The 22,316-nt window shown below is 47.6% G+C and overlaps 1 protein-coding gene across 4 annotated transcripts; it reads right to left on the reverse strand.

Annotated features, from left to right (window-relative positions):
* On the reverse strand, positions 1–19,080 carry LOC101109935 (group 10 secretory phospholipase A2). 4 transcript variants are annotated; one of them, XM_042240576.1, is made up of 6 exons: positions 18,955–19,080; positions 15,575–15,704; positions 14,695–14,845; positions 13,317–13,423; positions 732–832; positions 1–200 (listed from the first exon to the last, which is right to left on the reverse strand). In XM_042240576.1, the coding sequence occupies exons 2-6, from the start codon at positions 15,672–15,674 to the stop codon at positions 135–137; spliced, it is 525 nt and encodes a 174-aa protein (XP_042096510.1). In that variant the 5' UTR covers positions 15,675–15,704; positions 18,955–19,080; the 3' UTR covers positions 1–134. The 4 variants fall into 4 exon arrangements, with proteins under 4 accessions (XP_042096510.1, XP_011959527.2, XP_042096511.1 ...); XM_012104137.4 differs by lacking the exon at positions 15,575–15,704; XM_042240577.1 differs by lacking the exon at positions 732–832.
* Positions 19,081–22,316: the final 3,236 nt, after the last annotated feature.

The raw sequence follows: 22,316 nt of genomic DNA on the forward strand, positions 1-22,316 counted from the left end.
TTGATGAGCAAAAAGGAGTTTTATTTCCTCGTGCAAAAACATTTCAAGTCAGGCTAGTCAGTCACACTCGGGTGAATAGTTCCCACACAAGAAATTGGGATAGAAGAGGTACTTAATGTTGTACTCTGTTCGGGCTAAGCAGTAAGCAAACTCCTGGTCACACTTGCATATGAGTTCTTGGCACTTGTCCTCCGTTGGTTCTGGAAGAAGTGGAGAAACTGAAGTTAGAACAGGGATTTGCAGACCTGAAGATAAACACAAGGGAGGCTAGTAAAGCTGGAAACAGGAAGGGTCATAAACTGCATCCAGGAACACTTTGACAGTTCACCACAGTGATCCCCCTCGTCAGGACAACTCCCAAGGAAGGTGATATTCAGACCATTTTACAGAAAACAAAGTTGAAGTCACCAGGGTAGTATTTTCAGAGGAAAAGTCCAAAGTCCGTACGCCCTTTTATAAAGCTTCTCTTCTGTATCAGTATTACACTATTGCACTTGAGGATCCAGTTAGACAAGCAGTAGGTGCCTGGGAACCATCCAGGCTTTTTTTTTTTTTTTTGGAGCCCTGCTCTGTGTGAACTTTCTGAGCGAAGTCCTCATTTAAAAGGGGGCACTATCCACTGTGTGGGTTTATTATGAAGTCTGGGTGAGAAAGCATATATAAAGTGCCAGGCAGGGGCTTGGCCCTAGGCATGCACACCATCAATGTTGGTTCCACCTGCACTTCCCTACCTTTTCTCTCCAAGTCTCTTTCAGATGCTCCTTCAAGAAAACAGCTTGTTCCCACAGCCAACATAACAGTGGTGAAAAGCTGAACGACTTCCCACTGAAATCTGGAACAAGACAAGGATGCCCATTCTCACCATTCCTATTCAGCACAGTAGTGGAAGTCCTAGCCATAGCAGTCAGATAAGAAAAAGAAATACAGGGTATCCAAATTGGAAGAGAAGAGGTAAAATTGTCATTATTTGCAGATGACATGATACCATATAAAAACACAGCTTGTTTTAGGTAACAATTATACATTCCATCTCTCCCCTCCTCTTGGGCCTACGTTATACAGAGATGCAAAGGCTGCCACCCAAAGATAGATCTCCCTCTACCTTGGGAATTTTGCTGCTACAGAAGCAATCCTTTGGGTTGGAAAGATTTTGTGATCTTCAAGTTGTATCCGTTAATCTAGAAGCTATAACAGCTCTGGATACGTCGCCTGCCTTTGACTGTGAGTTTTTAATTATTCACAAAATAATTGTGGTGGAGGTGGGTGGGGGTGGGGCAGGGGCCACCCACTATTAAATCCTTCCAAGTTTCTTCCAGAGGCACAGCAAAGCATGAGCTTGGAGGTAGCCAGCTCAGCCATGGATATAGTTCCTTTGGTTACATCACTTCATCCTTCCCAGGCTGCTTCCACAGGGTCCACATGAGGATACTAAAAGTACCTACTTCTAAGGGCTGTTGGGAGAATGCAAAGAGATGGAAGTCAGTAAATGTAGGGCAAACAGCAGGTGCTTATGAGCTGTAGCTGACCTCCTTAAACTGCCAGCTAATCTTAAAATGTACATGTTCCTTAGAGATCCTAGCAAGATGAAGCATGAGAGTCAGAAAATTCAGCTTCTGTCTCAGGGCAACACTCAGAGTGCGTGGCAGCACCTGGCGTGATGAACAGCGGCAGGGCTGGGAGATGTCAAGCAGGAGGCAGGGGGCCTGAGACCCTCTGACCCTGTAATGAGCTGAGTTGATTAAAGGTGTTTATCAGCATGACTGCACACAGGGTTTCCCAAACTCAGGCCCATGGCAGCTTCAAGATGATAGCGTTATGTGTGCTAGTCTCTCAGTCTTGTCTGACCCTTTTGTGACCCCATGGACTGTAGCCCACCAGGCTCCTCTGTCCATGAGATTTTCCATGCAAGAATCCTGGAGTGAGTTGCCGTCTCCTTCTCCAGGGGATCTTCCCAACCCAAGGTAATAATATTCATGTTTGCATTGCAGGCAGATTCTTTACCACTGAGCCACCAGGGATATCTTTAAATCCCCTTTATTTTTAATAGTAAGTCAATTATTAAATAAATTATCATTTAATTATATTAAATAGTATTAAATTGCATTAAATAAATCGTCACTGCCATAAATGGAAAACCAAAATCTTATACCACAAATATATAAAACTGATTAAAAAAAGCCAGTGAAGATAAAGTTCTAATATCAAAGTCTAGTTAAATGCTGTTACCCACCTGAAGGTTATGAGCCCCCAGAAAGGAGTGTCTTAGTTTTAAAAAAGGGAGAATAGCAAGTGAAAGACAGGTTCACCCTCTCTAGCAGTCAGACCATCATGCAATCGATACTTCCTCCTTGCCTACCTGGAAGAATTAACAAAGGACTGAAAGGGAAAATCCTTCTCACCTAAATTCATTTATTAAGCTTCTCACACTCTGGGAAACTATTGAGAGAGAAGGCAAAACACAAACACCTCCAACTCCAAAAGCCTGTGTTTAAACACTCTGCCTTGGAGATTCACTGGCGGTCCAGGTTAGGACTCCAAACTTTCGCTGCCATGGGCGTAGATTGGATCCCTGGTCAGGAGACTAATGTCCCAAGCCATGCTGCAAGGCCAAAAAAACAAAACGAAATTTTAAAAAACAGAACAAAAAATCGCCTTGGTTATAATTCAGTAAATGGTAACAGAAAAAGTGCAGATGACGGAAGCCTGAGTTAACTGTGCAGTTACGTGAAGGGCTGGCTCTGTGGTCCCCACCTCACCCAGTCCTCTCAGGGCAGAGCCGCTGGCACCGGAGGCATGCAGGGCCCTCTGAGGCTCCTGGGCAAAAGGCCTTTGTGTCCCTCACTTCTTTGATTATAGGAAACAGCCTTTCTTCAGCCTCCATGAGTTCTCCATGAGTTCCTCCAACTCCTTCCCTGAGTTCCAATAGGCAGAGTCAGTTCAGTTCAGTTCAGTCACTGTCGTGTCCGACTCTTTCCATCCCCATGAATCGCAGCACGCCAGGCCTCCCTGTCCATCACCATCTCCCGGAGTTCACTCAGACTCACGTCCCTCGAGTTGGTGATGCCATCCAGCCATTTCATCCTCTGTCGTCCCCTTCTCCTCCTGCCCCCAATCCCTCCCAGCATCAGAGTCTTTTCCAATGAGTCAACTCTTGTCATGAGGTGGCCAAAGTGCTGGAGTTTCAGCTTTAGCATCATTCCTTCCAAAGAACACCCAGGACTGATCTCCTTCAGAATGGACTGGTTGGATCTCCTTGCAGTCCAAGGGACTCTCAAGAGTCTTCTCCAACACCACAGTTCAAAAGCATCAATTCTTCAGCACTCAGCTTTCTTCACAGTCGTCATTCTAGGAATCAGCGAACTAAAATGGACTGGAATGGGCGAATTTAACTCAGATGAACATTATATCTACTACTGAGGGCAGGAATTCTTTAGAAGAAATGGAATAGCCATCATGGTCAACAAAAGAGTCCGAAATGCTGTACCTGGAGGCAGAGTCAAGCAATTGTTAACTAGGGAAGGGAGTGGATGGGAGACCAAGAGGAAACAGTCAAGAGCAGCCCTGGGGCAAGGTCCTGTTTTCCTATTAACAGGTCCACACAAGAATGTCTTTGGGATATTTTGCAGATACTGAAAGGCTTCCAGATGGGAGGAGTTACCAGTAGTATGCTGCCCATAAGCGCATAGACCTCAGGCTAGTTGGACTTGAAGGTTGATGATGTTGATTCCCACTTACCTCACTACCAACCCACCAGAAGAACCTCCTCGAGCTGATCACTCCCTCTTTGGACAATTACTATAAAACTTCTCACTATCTTCCCAAGTGGGTTTTGAGGGCATAAGCCTGCTCTGTCCCCCACTTGGCCTGACAAAGCAAAAAACCTATCCTTTTCTACTTTGCCCAAAATTCTGCCTCCAAGGTTTGATTCAGCACTGGTGTACAGAGAAGCTGAGCTTTCGGCATCAGCACCCCAACCTTACAGAAGAAAAATCCAGAGAAGGGGTATAGGGACTGATCCCCACTTCAGCTCTGCCTGATCCCAGGCCTCCTGGCTTGTCTGCCAGAAGGGAACAGACTGTCAACTCAGGGGACTCATCTGCCCTTATAAATGCAAGTTTTAAGACAGGATTTTAAAATCAATCAATCAATCTGTCTGCACCAGGTCTTAGCTGCAACATGTGGAATCTAGTTTTCTGACAAGGAATCGAACTCTTGAAGGCGGGAGGAGAAGAGGACGACAGAGGATGAGATGGTTGGATGGCATCACTGACTCAATGGACATGAGTTTGAGCAAATTCCGGGAGATAGTGAAGGATGGGAAGCCTGGCATGCTGCTATTCAGTGGGGTCACAGAGAGTCAGACACTACTTGGTGACTGAACAACAATCTATTCTTTGAATAGAGCTTTTTTAAATTATTCAATTTATTTTAATTGGAGGATAATTACAATATTGTGATGGTTTTTGCCATTAATGACATGGGAAGCAACTTACATTTAAGAAAACTTAAGGAGTACAATACACACTGCTATATTTTTTATGTATTATGCACTCAAAAAAAGACAAAACAAGAACAGCACCAGAAAATTAATCAAATGGAGGTCTGGGTAGTGTCAATGGGAGTTTTATTTCCCACAAAACTTTTGTGGTAGAAGTTATCATTTGAAACTTTTCTACTTTGAGCCATACAGTGCTTTCATTGTGGAAAAGTGATCTCAATTAACCAAATGTGAGGGGCCGCTATTTTGAATTTAGTTTACATTACTTATTAGACTTAAAATATCTATACCACTCAGTGATGAAAGGAGGTGGCTTGTGGGGGTCTTTGATGGCCCTCCTCCTCCCTAATCTTCCCCAGGCCTCCCGTTAGCACCTCCCCAGCTTCTACAATAAACACCGTCTACATTGTCTAAATGCCCTTGCAGAGTAAATACTCCTCCAGGACAAGTCCTCTAACCTCCCCTTCAGGCTGCCTGCCAGCCCTTTCTACATAAAAATTCTAGCAGGTAAGTAAGTGAGTGTTAGTCGCTCAGTCATGCCCAGCTCTGCAACCCCATTGTCTGCAGCCCACCAGGCTCCTGTGTCCATGAGATTTTCCAGGCAAGGATACAGGAGTGGTTGCCATTTCCTTCTCCAGGGGATCTTCCCAACCCAGGGATCGAACCTGGGTCTCCTGCACTGTAGGCAGATTCTTTACCGACTGAGCTACAAGGTAAGCCCATTATTCTAAGGGTGCCTCAAATACACCATCTGACCCTACAATTCTAAGACTCCATGCTGCAAAAGCCTCTCACAGGTGCACAAAGCCTTATAAACAACCACAGTCTCTGCAAAATGAAGTACATTGGTGCCACAGACTGGCCATTCTCAGCTGCGGGCCATTGTGTCCCCCACCGGGCTTGTGGTAGTGTCTAGAGACATCTTTGGCTGTCCCAGGTGGAGGGTAGGGGGTTTGCTACCGGCATCTGCTTGGCAGAGACCAGGGATGTTACTAAACATCTGCAATGCCCAGGATGGCTCCCACACCAGAGATCCAGCCTCCATAGTGTCAAGATGGAGACACTCTGCCACAGGTGATTGTCAGACTTTAAAAGAATGAGGCTGGGGCTTCTCCGGTGGCTCAGTGGTAAAGACTCCATCTGCCAATGCAGGAAACACGGGTTTGATCCCTGGTCAGAGAAGATCCCACAAGCCACGCAGCAGTTAAGCCCGTGAGCCATAACTATTGAGCCCGAGCTCTAGCACCTGAGAGCCACGGCTACTGAGCGCACGCACCCTAGAGCCCATGGTCTGCAATAAAAGAAGGCACAGCACTGAGAAGCCTGCACACCGCATCTAGAGAAAGCCCATGCAGTAACAAAGATCCACCACGGCCAAAAATAAATAAATAAAATAAATAAATGTTTAAGAATAAGGCCAACCTTGACGTTTCAAGATGTCCAAGACACAATATTAAGTGAAAAAAAAAAACGTGATATATATATATATATATATATATATCCGTATATAATGTGATCCGATTTTTGTTCTTTTTTTAAAGAAAATTATTTATTTTATGTATTCCTGGCTGTGCTGGGTCTTTGTTGCTGTGAGTGGATTTTGGTTGTGACAAGCAGGGGTCACTCTCGAGTTGCAGCGGGCAGGCTTCTGAGTGCGGTGCCTTCTGTTGTGACTCTCGGGCTCTGCACCCAGGTTTAGCTGCTCCAGGGCATATGGGATCTTCCCGGACCAGGGATCGAACCTGCATCCTCTGCATTGCAGGCAGATTCTTAACCACTGGACCACCAGGGAAGTCCTGATATTTGTTCTTGTTTGTCTGTTACACATGCATAAATCTGGAGGAGAACAACATGCCAAGCAACAGAAGTTAGTTAACGCTGGTGGATGGAGCCTAACTTCTTACATTACAATGATTCTGGGATGTTTTGATTTTCCACAACAAACGTGGATTAGGTTTGAATCAGAAAAGGCATGTGCATGGATGGACAGACAGATGGATGGACAGATGGACAGACAGATAAAACTAATTCGTAAAAATTGGTAAATGAACCAGCTGGTACCAGAGCCAGCACTGTTACCGGTAAAATTTCCACGGGCCATACTCTTGGAACATGACCTGGTGGGCTAGGGACTTCTAAGGAAAGAGCCATTGAAGCTCCAAGGTTGCACTGTTCCCGCAGAGTTGGCCAAAGGACAGCTGTCTAAGGACAGGGGGACTGACACAAACACTCCAGCCATTTCCCCTTCCCTCCCCCATCCATGGGAGTCCCCTGGCTCCACCTTCCGCTACCTCCACTGATGTCATCTGTCCAAGGCACTTCTCACCCAGATCCCTGCAACAGCCTCACGGGGGGGGCCTAGCTGCCACCCTTGTTCCCTCCAGCTATATTCCTTGCAGCAACCAAGTGGAAGGTCCCCTGGAGAAGGCAATGGCTACCCATTCCAATATTCTTATCTGGAGAATTCCATGGACAGAGGAGCCTGGCAGGCTGTAGTCCATGAGGTCGCAAAGAGTCGGACATGACTGAGCAACTGACATTTTCATTTTTCGCTTTCATGCATAGTACTTCATTGATGTCTTTTCCAACAAGCACTTATAAAAGCAATTGGCATGAACACTATTTCCTGCTTCCTTTTTCGACCACAGAGCCTTGCTCCTCTGTTTTGCCCATCAGGGAGCCTGACACAGAATAGATTCTCAATAATGGTTGTTGGGAGAATATAGAAAAAACATATATCATTTCCAATTCTTGTACAAACCCAGCACCAGAGTTTTTTTTACTCCCATTTTACAGAAAAGGAGAGGGATTCAGTAACTTGTCCAAGGCCACAGATCTGGGAAAGAGTATATCAGGATTTCAGCCCAGCATCTCCTGACCCAGTGTCTGTCCCTCCGCTATGCTCCTCATGTCTCCCTGAGCAAGAAAATCCTTTGAAAAACAAGGCTTGGTCTCACTATTCTATGGCCTCAGAAGCCCAACAGATTCATGTTATTCAAGAATAATAAAAAACTGAAAAGGAAACCTAGCTCCCAAGGGTTAAGTTTAAAATAAAGGCCTGCCGGGAAATATTATTATATGCTTAATATTTTTAAAAAATATATTTGTCAAGCCCATAAATGGAAAATGGGCCACACCTGTAATTAAGCAAACAGCTAAGTTCAGAATATCTCCAAACAGAATAAGAGAATATTTTTAGCCAAAAAATGCATAATAGATATTTTGGTTCTCTTCATTCAGTTCAGGGAAAGCAGTTCTGTAAATAGGCACAGCCCCACTAGCTGACACACTAATAAGTATTTCACAAATATCATTTTTATATGGGTGTGTGTGTGTGTGTGTGTGTGTGTATGTGTGTGTGTGTGCTCGAGCACTCAGTTGTGTCCGACTCTTTGTGACTTCATGGACTATAGCCCACCAGGCTCCTCTGTCCATGGGATTCTCCAGGCAAGAACACTGGAGTGGATTGCCATTCCCTTCTCCAGGGGATCTTCCCCACCGAGGGATCAATCCCATGTCTCTTGTATCTCCTTCATCGGCAGGCAGGTTCTTTACCATTTGTGCCACTTGGGAAGCCCTTTCACATGGTTAGGGGCAGCAGAACATGCAGGTTGAAGGGAGAAGGGAAAGATTTTTAACATATTTTCCACTCAAGGTCCACTTCTCCTCTCCACTCACAATGGAAGGGGGCAGTGTGGGGACAGAGAATATGCCCAGAAGTGGGCTTATCATCACCAGGTTAAGCAAGTCACTTCTTTCCCTGGGCTTCAGTTCCCTGCAGCTCTACGTGAGATGGTTGGACGAGATGATGTCTGGGACATTTTCAGTCCTCGATTGACTGAATCAAGGACTCCGTATTAATGTCTCCATATTAATTCAGCTTTTCTCTGTGCCAACTCTTAACGTAGACTAAGAAGACACGGCTAAGAGTCTGTGCATATCTAAGAATATCTTTCTATGTAACCCTTAGTATAGCCTCCTTGCCTCTAGAGCAGACCAAGTCTGCAGAAGCTGGGGTTTCAGTGAAGAATCACACCACACCCTCAGTTCTCTCAGGTGGAGGCAGTGGGGATCAGAGAGAAGTTCAGATAAGAATGAGGGATGGAGGAGAGAGGAGGGAAGAAAGTAGCAGCCTCCATCCAATCTGGATATCACATTATAAACTCTTTTTTTTCATCTTTGCAACATCCATCTTCCAGGTAAGAAAACAGGCTCAGAGATGACACCAATCTAAGGGTCAAGTGATTTTCAACAAAAGTACCAAGACAATTTAATGGGGACAAAAGAGTCTCTTCAACAAATGGCGCTGGAACAACTGAATATCCATATGCCAAAGAATAATCGTGGACTCCTACCACTCACCATAGACAAAAACCAACTCAAAATAGATCAATGACCTAAAAAGAGTTCAGTGAAAATATATATATAACTGAGTCACGTCACTGTTCAGCAGAAATTAACACAACATTGTAAATCAATAATGCTTCAAGAAAATTTAAAAAAATAAAGGAGTTCAAACTATAACACTGTTTGAAGAATATAGGGGTAATCTTCATGACCTTGGATCTGGTGACAAATTCTTAGATAAGATGCCAGAAATGCAATCAACAGAAGACAAAATTGGGACTTCCCTAGTGGTGCAGTGGTTAAGAATCTGCCTTCCAAAGCAGGGAGGTGAGCGTGATCCCTGACTGGAGGACTAAGATCCTACATGCCTCAGAGCAACTAAGCCTGCACACCCCAACTAGAGAGACCACGCGCTCTGGAGCCCTAACACCACGACGGCTGAGCCTGGGTATTCCGGAGTCCACGCACCACAACTGGAGAAGCCCACGTGCCATAACGGAGACCAGTGCAGCCCCAAAATAAAAAAGACAGAAGTGATAAATCAGGCTTTAGCAAAATTAAACCTTTTGTATATCAAAGACATTATCAAGAAAAAAAAAAGGCAACAGAATGGTCGGAAATCTTTTGCAAATCACATATATGATAGAGTCCGGTATCCAGAACAAGAAACTCTCACAATTCAACAACAATAGGACAAACTACTCAATGAGCAGAAGACTTGAATAGATATTTCTCCAAAGAAGATGGAAAAATGACCAACCAGCACATGAAAATATGTTCAACATCATTAGTCATGAGAAAAAGGCAAATCAAAATCACAATGAGATACACTAATTATCTCCACTAAATAATAAAGAAAAAAGAAAAATAGCAAATGTTGGCAAGGCTGTGGAGAAACACCCTCTACATTGCTAATGAGAAATGTAAAACAGTGCAGCTCCTATAGCAAAAATTGGTGTGAAAGTGTTAGTCACTCACTCATGTCTGAATCTTTGTGACCCTATGGACCCTAGCCCACCAGGCTCCTCTGTCCATGGAATTCTCCAGGCAAGAATATTGGAGTGGGTAGCCAGTATTTTCTCCAGTGGATCTTCCTGACCAAAGGATCAAACCCAGATCTCCTGCATTGCAAGCAGATTCTTTACCATCTGAGCCACCAGGGAAGGGTTCCTCAAAAAGTAAAATGGAATTACTAGACAATGCAAAATTCCACTCCTATGTATATGCCCCCAAAGAAATGAAGACATGTATTCAAACAGATCCTTGTTCACAAATGTTCACAGCAGCACTGTTCCCAGTAGTTAGAGGTGGAAATACAACAGGAAGAAAAGGAGCAGGGCACAACTTGTGAAAGAATGGCACAGCCCAAGAACACACCATAAACCGATTAGAATCAAATGGGACCCAGAGGGCAGACAAGACCAGACCTTAACCCTCAATCAGCAAGTGAAACGACACACCCAGAGGTACCACGAGAGTTCCGAGGCACTGTCAAAAGACCAAGGAGTGGACAGTGGACCAAATCCCGGAAATCTCCACCTCTTCCCAAAAGTAGCTGGAATAATCCTCCCACTCACTAGCATGTGAAATTACCCAGCCTATAAAAACCAACCACACCACATTTCGCGGCCACACTCACCCTCGGTGCCGGCGCACACTCTGTCTGTGGAGTGTGCTTCTCTCTGAATCTGAGTAAATCCACTTCTCACCTATCACTTTGTCTCTCACTGAGTTCTTTCTGCAATGAGATATCAAGAACCTGAGCTTCATTAGGTCCTGAAACCAGGTACCATGGGTTGTGGCTGGGTTTGAGTTCCAGCCATGTGAGCTCAGTTGGTAAAGAATTCACCTGCAATGCAGGAGATCCTGGTTTGATTCCTGGGTCGGGAAGATCCCCCGGAGAAGGGATAAGGCTACTCACTCCAGTATTCTTGGGCTTCCCTTGTGGCTCAGCTGGTAAAGAATCCACCTACAATGTGGGAGACCTGGGTTTGATCCCTGGGTTGGGAAGATCCCTTGGAGAAGGGAATGGCTATTCTGGCCTGGAGAATTCCATGGCCTGTCCATGGGGTCGCAAAGAGTTGGACACAATTGAGCAACTTTCACTTCACTTCACTTCATGTGGGTTCAAGTCCCAGACTGGGTTTTGGCTGGGTTCAAGTCCCAATCTGAGGTAAACGGTTTCAGACACAATACAATGTCCTACAATGAATGAACAGATACGCAAAATGTAGTATATACATACCTACGGGCAAGTCACTTCAGTCGTGTCCAACTCTGTGTGACCCCATAGAAGGCAGCCCACCAGGCTCCCCCGTCCCTGGGATTCTCCAGGCAAGAACACTGGAGTGGGTTGCCATTTCCTTCTCTAATGCATGAAAGTGAAAAGTGAAAGTGAAGTCGCTCAGTCATGTCCGACTCTTAGCGACCCCATGGACTGCAGCCTTCCAGGCTCCTCTGTCCATGGGATTCTCCAGGCAAGAGTACTGGAGTGGGGTGCCATTGCCTTCTCCAATACATACCTACAATGGAATATTATTCAGTCATAAAAAGGAATGAAGTTCAGACACATGCTACAACATGAATGAACCTTGAAAACACGAGGCTAAGTGAAAGAAGTCAGACACAAAAGGCTTACTATATGACATATTTTGTAGGAAGTATCTAGAATAGGTAAGTCCATAGAGATTGAAAGCAAATTGGTGGTTGCCAGATGCTGGAAAGAGGAGGAATAGAGACTGAGCACTTGACAGGTGTGTGAGTTTGGGGGGATGTTGATGAAAATGTTCTGCGAACCCCTGGTGGTCCAATGGTTAATAATCTGCCTGCCAATTGCAGGGGACACATTACTGGTCCAGGAAGATGCCACATGTCATGGAGCAACAAAGCCCGAGTCAAACAGCTACTGAGCCCACATGGCCTAGAGCCCTGCTTCACAAGAAAACCCACTGCAAGGAGAAGCCTGTTCACCACAGCTGGAGAGTAGCCCCCACTTGCCCTAACTAGAGAAAGCGCGCACACATCAGAGAAGACCCCGCGCATCCAAAAATAAAAATAAAATGTTTTGGAAATAGAGGTTATGGTTGGAGGACATTGTGAATGCATTACATATCACTGAAAGGTACACTTTAAAATGGTTAATTTTATGTTATGCTCAGTTAAGAGTAAAAAGAAAAAAAAAAGTTATGGAGCCCATTGTCTGTGTGTTTCATTTCAGCTTCTCAGATAACTTGGAATCTCACTGCCCAAATCCCAGCCTTATCTACACAGTGCCTGTACAATTATTCACATCCTGTTTCTTCCCTTGATTCGGCTTTTTAAATTTATGTGAACAGAAACTGTAAATGGAAAACACCATCCATCAGAAGATAATCCTAAAAACAAATACTTCATTCCTTTTCTTACTGGTTTCTTTTGAAAACCAGTAAGATTGCCCTGAGGGACAAAATATTTTAAACCACAAGTTTATTTTTCTTTCAGCTTTACAGGTAGCTAGTCATGTAAAATGTACAGTGGTATCAGGTTATGTTACAATTATCCTCAATAAATACATGCTGCTTGTGGTTAAAGAGAAGTAATAGATAAACAAATAGATGATAGATGGATAGATACGAAGGATTATTTAAAGCCTGAATTAAATTTAAGAATAGAACAGTTTTTGAATAACGTTATAAGCCAGAAATCTACTCTCTCTGTTCAAAAGGATCAGGGAGGGTCCCACAGATGTTTTAGCTAGATTAAAACTGACTTTCTCCTGATTTCACAAAATTAGAAGGATTAAAAGAAAACTGAAAGAGAAATCACTTTCTCTTGGGGGCATTCAGGGTTACTCAGAACTGTGTTCATGTCCTTCCCTAAATCCTGGGCTCCATGAAATTGTGCCTGGTCTTGCTCATCGGAGGTTCTGTGTTGGGTCATTTCTTCAACAGACCATTAAGGACATCTATTAGGCATGAAATGCCATGACACTGTCACTTCACCCTCACCACAGGCCAGCTGGATTTCCACTCCCAGTTTACCAGTGAGCAAACTGAGGCCCCAGGAGATCAGGGCTTAGTGACATAACAGAATCTGAATCACAGACCAAGCTGTCAGCCGCAGACCAGGGTCTGCAAACTCAGACATCCCCTGGGGCCGGCAGTGCTAACGCAAAAGGGATTCTTCAGACGCCGGCATACTCTTCCATTCTGATAAATAAATGGGCTCACTCACCACTCTTATTTCTCTCAAATCATTCAGCCTTTGGACCTCCCTTCTGTTTTCCTAGGTTTGACAGAAAAATTCCTTTTTCTTAACAAAATCAACAGCACAGGAGAAATGAACTATGGTAATTGACCCTTGGCCTCAATGGTGGAGAGACAATAGGGCATGGTGGAGACTGGGGCAGATGGGAGAATGGCCCCACCTACAGTGGGAAGCCCCTCTATGTTCCAGCCAATGGCTGTTGCTGGGTGTTATGTTGGGAACTCACCACACTTGACAGTCTGATTGACACAATTCCAGGAGTAGGGCTGCAACTTGGGACTGCAGCCGGAGTTCTCGGCATGTGTATAGCAGCAGTCGTGTGCATGACAGCACCTGTGGATAGCAGATGGACAGACCAAGGGGTAAGTAAGGGCAAGGATGGTCCCTTGGCCATCCTCCTGTGCCATAACTTCAGGAGAATGAGGACCCACAGGGGAGAGCATCTTCTGGTCCAGGCTTTGTCCCTGAGAATCCCCGACCTGGGAATTAATTCCACTGACCCCAGTGTGTCTTGCCCTACCTCTGTCTCTCCGCCATGCTCAAGTCTGGCCCTTGCTTGCCTCAGTCTCTGAGCCTCTGAGCTCCTGCCATGCTGGTCTCTTCCAGCCATACCCTCCCTGCCTCCTGACTTTGCCCCTAATCTGCCTCTGCTTGGGAGAAATTCCTGCCCACTCTTCCTGCTTGAGGTCTCAGCCCAAGCACCAGCCCCCAACCCCAGGATGGGGGAGGCAGACAAATCTGCAGATGCAGTGGGCATGGCAAGAAACACTAGGATGCATGTGACAGGATTCTGGGAGCCAGAGGGGATGCCAGGTCCAGCTAGGCTTCAGAGAAGACTTCCAAGAGGGAGTGATGCCTGGGGGAGCTACGTCTGGAAAGATGTGCAGGAACCAGCCAACCAGAGTGTGGGAGGAAGGGCAGGGCCCACGGCAGGAGCCTTGGAGGCACGAGGCTGGATAGAGACCTGTCAGTGACAACTATATCCTCCAAGACCTGGAAGAGACTATCAACATTTTGCCCCCTGACCACTCTGGAAATGGATGAGTGGCTGTGGGACCCGGTCTGTAAAATGGGGATCCCCATCGGACGGCCATGGCTGTGGTGGCAAATGAGAGGTCGTGGAAGGTCTAAGCCCACAGCCTGGCACAGAACAGGTCCTTCTCACCCAGCAGCAGAAGGCAGTGATCAGGGGTGTGAATCCAGCCAGGCCGCCTGGGCTCAAATCCCAGTCCCCACCCCTCACTCTGTGTGTGGCTCTAGACAAGTTGATCTCTCTGGGCCTCAGTTTCCTTATCTCTGAAATGGGGCTGTTTTGAGAACTCAAAGGGGCTCTCAGGACAGTTTTGGTGCATAATAAGTCTGGGTCATTTCATACAGTGATGTATGATTTTTTTTTTTCAGCTAAAGTAATCACCCTGCCAGACTGGGGGCCAGCTGGCACCAAGGTCTGGCCTCATGGGCATGTTGCCCAGGAGACCCTTTGCCTGCAAGGAGCACCATTTGCTGGGGGCTTCGTATCTAAACCCAACCTCAGTTTGGGTATTTCCTCATAAGCCTTAACCACCCCAGGGGGTGGGGACCTTAAGCCCCCAGCATGCACTCACCAGTCTATGGCATCCTGGGGCTGGCCATGGCCCCCCAGACCACAAAAGCAGCCATATTTCACATAGACCAAGGCAGGGCGAGGGCCAACACAGTCGATAGTCCCGGCCAGTCCTATGAGCCCACGTCGGTGCACATGTGACCTCTGGGGAGCTGGGGGTGGAGGAGGGAGACAAAAGTTAGAGGCTGCAGGTGGGGGCTGTCTTGGCCTGGGGACAGGCACTAGCCTGAAAAGTGTCTGGATGACTTCTTGTTGTTCAGTCGCTCAGTCGTGTCCGACTCTTTGCAACCGCGTGGACTGCAGCACACCAGGCTTCCCTGTCCTTCACTGTCTCCTGGAGCTCTTTCAAACTCATGTTCATTGAGTCAATGATGCTATCCAAACATCTCATCCTCTGGATGACTATCTCAGGGTTGAATCCTGCTTCTCCTTCTTCCTAGCTGTGTGACCTTGGACCACTCAATCTCTCTGTGCCTTGGTTTCCTCATCTTAAAAGAGAGGAATAAGGGGACCTCACTCCCTAGAATGGAATGAGATCATGCATGTAAATTACCAGCACACAGTGAGCTCTAACTATTATTATCAATATCTTCAAGGCAGCCATGAAGGAAAAACCAGGTCACAGAGCCACGGCATCTGAAAAAAAATCATACCTCTAGGCCCTTGCACTGGCTGGTCCCTCTTCCTGGAATGCCCTCGTTCTCAATCCTTTGCCCATGTCAACTTCAGACACAGTCGGATTGTGGGTTGTGTATCTAATGTCTGTCTAGTTGCCTGTCCTGGGCACTGGACATCAGAGATGAACCAAACAGGTTTCCTGCCATCCTCTACAGGGACCTCCCCCACCCCCTCACCACTGCTTTCCAGATTCTTTGCATCACCTCTTATTTTCACTGCCAGGGCACAGCTTCCTGCCACACAGGGAGGCCCCGTGACCCCATCCCAGCCATTTCTCTGGATCCTCATGTTGCTGTGGTCCATAGCAAAACACAGTTGGTGCAACCGGAACCCCTGCATCTCACATGGGAGAAAGAGGAGGCTCAGATGGGAAGCATGACCCCTACAGTCATGGGGCTGGGGAGGGGGGCCCTTCTGACTCCCAATCCAGTGGTTCCTCCTCACCCAATAGCAGCAGAAGAGGGAGGCCTGGGGTGACAGAGGTAAGGGGCATCGAGGAGTCCATTGCTCGTGGTCAGGGGCGGTCAAACCCACTGCGACTGGGCATCAGAGAATCCCAGAGCCACTCCTCCTTCTGGTGAGGTCCAAGAGTCCACTCTGGTGTTTGGTCAGAAACCACAATCAGGGACTTCCCTGGAGGTCTAGTGGTTAAGACACTGCGCTTCCACTGCAGGGGCAGGGGTTCAGTCGCTGGTCAGGGAACTAAGATCTCACATGCTGCACACAGTCAACACGTAGAAAACACACACACACAATCAGCCACAGCGCGGAGAAGCTATCACTTGAACTTCACCTGGCACCAGGCACCGTGTTCCCCAATCCACAGGCGACATCTGTTGTCAATCTCTTTGTCTTACGGGCTGCTAGTCTCCCATTTCGAAGAAGGCAATGGCACCCCAATCCAGTACTCTTGCTTGGAAAATCCCATGGACAGAGGAGCCTGGTAGGCTGCGGTCCATGGGGTCACTAAGAGTCGGACACGACTGAGCGACTTCACTTTTACTTTTCACTTTCACGCATTGGCGAAGGAAATGGCAACCCACTCCAATGTTCTTGCCTGGAGAATCCTGGGGATGGGGGAGCCTGGTGGGTTGCCGTCTATGGGGTCGCACAGGGTCGGACACGACTGAAGTGACTTAGCAGTAGCAGTAGCAGTCTCCCATTTACAGATGGAGAGATTGAGGCTAGGAGAGGCAAAAGGACCCATCCTAGGTCCCAGAGTGGGTGAACTGCTGAACAGAAACTTGTTCCCATGTCGGCCTGACCCCTGGGAGCTCACTCTCCACCCACAGCTCCAGGACTGAGAATCCAGAGATTTGCGGATTCCCTTTCACATCTGTAAAATCTAAAACAAGATTTTATCATGCTGACTCTTCTTTGAAGAATCCAGGCCAAAATTCAAATTCAATTTTTGTTGTTGTTGGGTTGTTGTTGGTGGTGGTTTTTTTTTTTTTTTTTTTTGGTTTTGTTTGGCCGCAAGGCACAGCATGTGGGATCTTAGTTCCCTAACCAGGAAATGAACCAGACCCACTGCAGTGGAAACTCAGAGTCTTTCTTATCACTGGGAAGCCAGGGAGTCCCCTCAATTTTCTTTTTTCTCAGTGGAAAAAGGAGCATATTCATCTAGGGGATTAGAGATAAACTAAATAGAAACAAAATGTAACAATGAGTTTAGAGTTAAAAGCTTTGCCCTCCTCTCTGGATGACCAGCCCTCACCCTCACAGGACTTGCCCAGGTGCCCACATCTCTGCCTGAAACCTCCCCAGGCTCCCAACCCCCTCCAGGTAAAGCTCAGGGTCCTCACTGAGCCAGAGGCCCTGCAGAAGCCCACCCTCTCCCGCCTCTGGTGCCCTCTCTCAACATGGACCCCACATGGACCCCACTCATCATTTCCTATTCCTCCAATTAAACTTCCCATCACACTGTCACATACACCCTGTGTAACAGATGCCCTGACCCCATTCTCACTTAGCTCACTCATCACCTCCTTCTAGAATCTGCCTCCCTGCCACATGACCACAGGGGCCCTCGTCACCCTGTGCTACTCTCTGCTCATGGCAATGACCCTCCAGTCTGGACAGACCTCTGCCCTAGGAGCCCCACATCCCCTGGCATGAGCGGGCTTTCAGAAAAGGTCCCTTGCCCCTGGATCCACCAAGCCCCATGGAACATTTCCAGTCTAAGCACATCTGGGGACTTCCTGGTGGTCCAGAGGTTATGATTCTGTGCTCTCACTGCAGGGGGCATGGTCTGATTCCCTGGCTGGGGACTTAAGAATCTGCCAGAAACAAATAAAAACTTAAAAAAAAAAACAAAAAAAACAAAAAAAAACAAGCACATCTGAAAAGACCCCCATTCCAAACCCATACCCCAAAGCTGTCCCCAGAGGTCCCCCTACCCTGACTCGACCCCAGCTCTGGCATCTCAGGGTCCAGGGCTCAGCCTTAGGGAGAACCTGAGCATGGGTGGATGCCCAGCGCTGGGTTTGTAAGCAAGGCAAACACTCCCTCTATGCCAACTTAGGTGGGGCAGGTCATTCTGGGGGCTGTTTGCTCTGTCTGCCCACAACAGCCTCTACTGGGAGTGCCAAGGCTGCCCAGGCTTCCTATGGGCCTGAAGGTGTGCATATGTGTGTGTGCATGTGTGTGCTCATGTGATTCTGTGTGTGTGTGTGTGTGTGCTCATATGGGGCTGTCTCAGTATCCCTGAGTGTGTGTGTGTGTGTGTGTGTGTGTTCCCCTCTGTGTGTCTTTGCCTGTGTCTGTGGGTGAGCCTGAGGAGGACATGTCAACCCACTCCAGTATTGTTGCCTGGAGAATCCCATGGACAGAAGAGCCTGGCAGGCTACAGTCCTTGGGGTCACAAAGAGTCGGACACGACTGAAGTGACTGAGCATGCAGCACGTGTGTGAGGCCATCCGTGAGCCCAACACCTGTGTGCCCAGATGTTGCTGGTGGTGTTCTATGCCTGTGTGTCTCCGAGCTTCTGATGACCACATATTTCCCTCTGGTATCCATGTAAATGGGAGGTTGCCGAGGGGACCTCTCCAAGGGTCATGTCCAGGAGTGGTGAGAAGGAGACATCACCTTCTTCTCTGGCTCCAGGTAGGGTTTGGCCCCTTCTCTCCCTGTTCCTTCCAACCTCTTGTGTCTCCCTGGTGGTCCCACTGCAGACCCCAGGGACAGGCGGAGAGAAGGGTGGGTTCACAGGATCCCAAGTCAGGTGATGGGGAGATCTGATCACTGGAGAGGGTGACAGAGGGCATGTTTGGGGAGGACACAGAGCCCCCCTGGAGAAGGTTTCAGGGTCCCTGGAAGGGGTAAATGAGGCAGGGGCTTTTGGGGAAGTGGTGGAGGTGGGGAGGGGGCGACACACAGGACCTCCAGGAAGCCGGGAAGCAATGTGCAGGTGGGCTGCACAAAGGAGGGCCGGGGACTGTAGGGCTCCTGGGTCCCCTGGAAGGGCTGGGGAGTTGGGTTCTTGCGGATGGGTAGGGAGGCAGGGTTCCAGGAATCCCGGGGAGGACTGAAGGAGTCCCAGGAAGCCCTGGGTCCTCGGATGAGGGCTCGTCCCTTCACTCACCTGCTCTGAGCCTGGGTCCAGATCCCAGGAGCAGCAGCAGAAACAGCCCTACCATCGGGCACAAAGGCAGCGGAGCCATCGGAACCGTCGGCGGGAGGCAAGTGTGGAGCGGTCCGGCGGGCCAGTGCAGTCACCCGGCCGGGACCGAACCCCCTCCCCACGCCCCGCCAGGCCCCGCCCGGCCCCGCCCCCGGCCTCCCTCTCGGGAGCGCCCGGGCGGAGCCGCAGGAGCCGCAGGGGCCGCAGGGGCCGGGGGAGGCGCCGGCCCGCAGTCGCGACCTCTGCGTCTTGGTCATGGGATGGGCGCCCGGCTCCAGGGAGAATCCGGCCCGGGCTTAGCGGAGAATTACGGAGGAAAGGCGTTTAGCGCGCGTCGGGCCGCGGAGTCCCTAGGTGCTCGGCTGCTGTTATCATTACCTGCGAGCCCCTCCCCTCCCGGAGCTCACCTGGGCGTCCGACGGGAGGAGACGTAGGGGAAGGGGAGGGACTGGAAGGATCTTAAAAACTTTAGATGTCCCGAAAGCTTGGCCTCCCTGTCCTTGTCCCTTGTTCCTGCAATCCACTACCCACCGCCAGTCGGAAACGGAGAGGAGCCGAGGCTTGCTCAAGGTTACAGTGTAGCTTCACGTAAAAACAGAAAAAACAAAAAAGACCGAGGAACAGCGGTGGGAACCGGGAGCCAGGCTGCAGCTGCGTCTCAGCAAGCCCCCCACCCCCGCTCCCTCCCGTCCTCAGGCTCTTCATCTGGCGGAGGGCATCAAATCCTCCAAGGGGCCTCGCGAGGCCGAAAGAGGTACACAGTAGGTGCTCCGTGTCCAAAATAGATGGCACACATCTGTTCCCCTTTGTTCCCGGTGATAGCCCTACCCAATTAGTCATGACTGATTCGGAGGGCGGAACCCCTCCCCAAGCCCTCCGAAAAATAGTGGCAACTAAGGTGACCTCGCGTCTCACCTGCTAAGTGTACTAAGGACGTCGGGTGCACGATTTTACTTCAGACCCCCGATGTTCTCATTTTCACAAGAAGAAAGTGAAGCTCAGAGAAGCTAAGAACCAAGAAGTTGGGGAGCCCAGGCTCACATTTATTTCTACACGGTGCCAAACCCCAGTCTGCCTCCTTCGAGGAAAACCCGAGCCTCCGGGCATCCACCTGCCATACTCTGAGGTCGCTCTCCCCTTGCTTTGAGGAGTGAGCTTCTCAAAGCAAAACCAAAGTCTCTCCTCTTGAACACCAACAGGTATCCAGTTAAGGCTTGTCCAAACAGATTATGGGTTTCAGACTCTCCAAAACATGGGATAAAAAACATTTTCTTTCTTCTGAAAGTCTTCATGGGCAATGGGGAATGAAAATATCCCACATAAATTTAGGGAAAAATACTTCTGCTTTCAAGGAGGTTCACAATCAATATGCATGGAGGAAAACTCATTTACCCTGTTAAAAGTGTTAGTCGCTCAGTCGTGTCCAACTCTTTCCTATCATATGGACTGTAGCTCGACAGGCTCCTCTGTCCATGGGACTTCCCAAGCAAGAGTACTGGAGTGGGTTGCCATTTCCTCCTCCAGGGATCTTTTGGACCCAGGAATGGAACCTGGGTCTCCTGCATTGCAGGCAGGTTCTTTACCATCTATGCTAGGTCCGTTATAATTAAGAAATTAGGGAATCTGCTTTCAATATTGGAACTTTTGCACCTCAGACTCTACTGCTTTAACTGGTTATCCTCAATATCTGCAAAGCTCATTTTGCAAAACAATTTGTTTCCAATTATGTTAAATAACTGGAGTATCGAGACCATCACCAAACATGTAAGTGAGTGTACATCGCTCAGTCTAGTCTGACTCTCTGGAGTAGGTAGCCTTTCCCTTCTCCATGGGATCTTCCCAACCCAGGGATCGAACCCAAGTCTTTACCAGCTGAGCTACAAGGGAAGCCCCATCAGCAAATATACTAAAGACCTACTCTCTCTGTAATTAACATATTTAAAGTAACGTAAATTAAAAGACACTTGCTCCTTGGAAGAAAAGCTATGACCAATTTAGACAGCATACTAAAAACTAGAGACATTACTTTGCCAGCAAAGGTCCATCTAGTCAAAACTACGGTTTTTCCAGTGGTCATGTATGGTGTGAGAGTTGGACTATAAAGAAAGCTGAGCACCGAAGAAATGATGCTTTTGAACTGTGGTGTTGGAGGAGACTCTTGAGAGTCCCTTGGATTGCAAGGAGATCCAACCAGTCCATCCTAAAGGAAATCAGTCCTGAATATTCATTGGAAGGACTGATGTTGAAGCTGAAACTCCAATACTTTGGCCACCTCATTAGAACTGACTCACTAGAAAAGAACCTGATGCTGGGAAATATTGAAGGACGGAAGAGAAGCCATCACCAACTTGACCAGAATTTGAGTAAGCTCCAGGAGTTGGTGATGGACAGGAAAGCCTGGTGTGCTGCAGTCCATGGGGTTGCAAAGAGTCAGACTCAACTGAGCACCTGAACTGAACTGAAATTACAAGTCTGGTCCAGAGGTGCCTCCACTGAACATGCTGAGTGAGAGGGAATTTGCCACAACGTGAACGGAGCCACATCGTCTCATTTCCTAAGGGTGAGTTAAGCACATTAATTAACAGTGATCTAGAGTTGGCCTCAGGCTTCCCTGGTGGCTCACTGCTAAGCAGGAGACAAGGTTCTATCCCTGGATCAGGAAGATCCCCTGGAGAAGGAAAGGGCAACCCACTCCAGTATTCTTGCCTGGGAAATCCCATGAGGGAGGAGCCTGGTGGGCTACAGTCCATGGTGTTGCAAAGAGTTGGTCACGATTTAGCAACTAAACAACAGAGTTGGTCTCAGTCTAATCTTCAGGTTTCATCCTCATCTATTGACAAAAAATTGCTACAAATGTTTGGTGAATAAAATGATTTCTTTAGGTGATGTAAGTGAGTGCTCTTCTATGATTAGAAGATAAAATAGGGGGTATAGCTCAGGGGAAGAGAATTTGACTGCAGAAGATAAAATAACTTTATACATACAGGGGAGTGTGTGAATCTGTGTACATGCTCCAACTCGTGAAACCACAAATAACAGACCAGTTAATCCTGATACAGATGAGTACATCCTTTGACCCAGAAACCCATTTCTAGGAATAACACTAAGAAAATAAATTTCTCAGACAAGATTTATACACAAAATGGATCCTTAACAACAAAAATCTAGAAACAGCATAAATATACAACAATTAAAACATTATAAGATTTTCATACATGTTCATTCTAATAGAGAGTGTTTTGAAGAATATTTGATGGCCATTTAAAAATACTTTAAAAAGCAGGCATTGGCAGTGTGATCCTATCTTTATCATTAAAGATCAC

Source organism: Ovis aries, chromosome 24, assembly GCF_016772045.2.
Source record: "Ovis aries strain OAR_USU_Benz2616 breed Rambouillet chromosome 24, ARS-UI_Ramb_v3.0, whole genome shotgun sequence".
Lineage (NCBI taxonomy): Eukaryota > Metazoa > Chordata > Mammalia > Artiodactyla > Bovidae > Ovis > Ovis aries.